General features: G+C 37.9%; 1 protein-coding gene across 1 annotated transcript in view; it reads left to right on the top strand.

The window, feature by feature from the left end:
* The first annotated feature begins 1509 nt into the window (after positions 1-1509).
* Positions 1510-3101, top strand: part of LOC126187987 (gamma-tubulin complex component 4) — a 163279-nt gene continuing 161687 nt past the window's right edge. The window contains exon 1 of the mRNA XM_049929394.1: positions 1510-1719. Coding sequence (XP_049785351.1) covers positions 1651-1719 — 69 coding nt within the window. The 5' untranslated portion in view covers positions 1510-1650. The remainder of the gene's footprint in view (positions 1720-3101) is intronic.

Below are 3101 nucleotides of genomic sequence, written 5' to 3'. Positions count from 1 at the left end.
CGATTTTCTTGTAACCTACAGGTGTTTACTGCAGAATGCTGTGTTCTTTATGAACAAAAAATTGCTAGTTAACTGCAGAAGACCTAACGTTTGGAGAAAGGCGTCGTATAACCAGTCAGAAACGTTTTCTTCACCACACTTCCAGTGAAATCAGTGATTGAGGAATATAGGAAACATGTATGGATTGCAATACCTCCATTATTTAACGTGGCAGATAGGCAACCACAGCAGCAGCTGAAGGAAAAACCATATAGCTGTGGTAATAAAAGAACGAAAGCAATAAAACTGTTTCCCAACACACAAGAAACCAGTTCCATACCATAATAGTTGCTTCATCTGATCCATAAACTGCAAGAATCTTCAACAAACTCACTTTGCAAACAAAAGTAATCACATTTACAAATATTTTATGTATTAGAAAGCCGAGTGAATTGTAAGACTTGCGAAATATTAGGCTTCTTACAATGTAGTTATGCGTCAAGGAAAGTGCCTGTCACAATAAGAGCAAACAAAAAAAAAGATAGATTTCTTTTCTCATATATGAAATGTGTGTTTATATTTTGTCGTTTTCAGTGGAGTAAGCTGCAGTTATACACGTATTCGAAAGTATTTCTTCATCATTAAGCTGAATCTTATTTTACTGAATCAGAGAGATTCGGCTGTTTTTATATCTATTTCCTGATCATTAATGTCTGTTGATAATTTGCTGATGCTTGGAACGCAAAAACGTAATAACTCTTTCGCTGAATAACAAGAAAAATAATTAAAAACAAATTTTAATCTTACGTCTACTTTCTCGCCGCTTGAGGCGGTAGTGTTGTACCAACTGGCAGACGTTAAGAATTTTCACAGTAGTGAGTGTCGAGACCGTAAATGACGGACTGTGTTTGACACGCTTATTTCTGCAAACTACGTCTAAGTTAATATGAAATGACGTACGCGAATATGCCCAGAGCTTCAATTGGTGCCAACTTAACTGGACATGAACGCACTTCTGGGAATAACTAACCGGGGAATAAATGGGGTTGTGCAACGTGCTGTCAAAGTTAATCCGTTAACCCCCGGACTTAGCTCGAGATTGTAGAACCGGCCCTATTTGTTTTATAATGTGTTTCGTGTGGCTAAACCATTTGAAACTTACGTTTAAAATCATAGCGCGAAATTTGTAATACAGTTTATATGGTAACTCTCTTACACTAAAGAAAATTAAAATCTCCTTTAAACTGCTCATATTTTTGTGAAGAGGATGTTCCGCTGTTTCTTCTATCTGAAACCGGTCCCACACTCTTGAGGGGTGTGTTCACACGAGCGTCTTTTGAGCACTCTACTTAAAGTCGCTCTAGTTAAAGTCGTTTCTCAAAACGTATTCAAAGTGCCCCCCTCCCTACCCACCCGCACACACATACACACACAATATTTTTGCATGTTCTTTTGCCACTGGTTTATTGGCGTCATTAATTTATATCATCACCCATGACTTAGGCGAAAAGTAACAACTTTGACATGAGCAAAGAGGTTATTGCTACGCAAGAGTTAGGGAAATTTGAATGTCGTAATTTCACATCGAATTTAGCGATATGGGGTTGGGTGGGCGTCAAATATCCATGCATTCGATTTAAAACGTTTTTTGAAGTTTCAAACAGTAACAAAATGTTACACGAGGTGTTAATGGCACTTGCTGGTTATCCAAGCTCGGTGTTTACAGAAGTAGGCGGAAAGGTAAGAATAAAAGAAAAGCCCCGTCTAGTTCATGAAAATGTGTTCCTGACAAGTGTCGAAACACAGGAGCCTGCCGTACTATGCGGTTTCCTTTGTTTATCATAAGTAGCATATTGATTGATACCTGTTCAGCACTGTTTTGTTGACAAACAGGTCTTCCGCAAATTTACCGAAAGAGTCAGATGTATTTGACTTCATACGATGTGCGGTGATAGGAACGTTCTCGACACGTCCCACTGTTACATGTGTATACATAGTGAAATATACATACGTGAATGCACCTACAGAAGTCTAGGGCATTCAACGCTATCTCCTTCCCCCAAACGACTCCAAATCTTGGTTGATGTGACAAGACTGATCAGTAGCGATACACCGAAGATGTTGAATGACTCTCCTTATGTTCACATTGAAGTACTTTCAAAAACGAACTTGAGTCATAAATGGTGTCGAAAGTACTTAAGACTAAGACACTTATAAAACCAAATCAGCAGAGCATGGGTCAATTTTCATACGGTAAAGAAGCTAAGGTGTGTGGATGTAACTTTTGTTCTTTTACGAATCGTTACTTGCGCGTATGTAGTTAAGTTTTTCTAAAATTTAGTTGCTTAAGCTTAAGTGTTATTCAATGTGCAATTACTCTGATTGGGGGCACACAGTTGTTGATGCCCCACTTTGAACTATTCTCTGCAGCAAGTTTCACAATTTGGATTGAAAGTCGAAGTTCTGCTGCAAATGACAATTTGGTTTTACGTTTATTTACACCCTGTGATATAGATGTTACAGGGCTGGTACATGGTTTACCTGGAAGTCATAGTTGGATGTTATAAGAAAGTAATTCTGGCCCAATTGCATTAGGTTGTAATGGGGATATACTGTATTTTTCAATAATAACAAGTGAGGGAGTCAAAGTATTTAGAGAACATTACTTCAAAGTATTAGGAAGCATATAGCCCAGTGGAAAAATTTAATTTTGTTGAAAAATTATTCATGTAGCACTTGGTATAGTGTTTTCACCAGAAACAGATGAGGGGGGGAAATTAAAAGCGAGCAGAGGTGAAGTGTGAGTAATGTGAGACTGTAGAGTATCTGGTACCAGCAGGAGTAACCTCCACCTAATTGGTAGCAAAAGTTGAAACCAAAATTTAAAACCATATTACCACATATGTTGAACGATCTTCCAGCCTGTTAACGAAGAAACAAGACACCTAGTACACACAAAACAGGAAATGAAACAGTTCAAGTATTATGCAAAAACAAGTTGGAACATTGTTAGCTGAGAAACAAGTAAATACAGATAGCTTTATGAGATTTGGTTTCAAGACTATACTTCAATGACTGAACATTTACCTCTCTTGCCACTATCTACTTACTTCCTCACAGTG

Source organism: Schistocerca cancellata, chromosome 5 (assembly GCF_023864275.1).
Source record: "Schistocerca cancellata isolate TAMUIC-IGC-003103 chromosome 5, iqSchCanc2.1, whole genome shotgun sequence".
NCBI lineage: Eukaryota > Metazoa > Arthropoda > Insecta > Orthoptera > Acrididae > Schistocerca > Schistocerca cancellata.
This window is presented reverse-complemented; position numbering and strand designations above follow the sequence as displayed.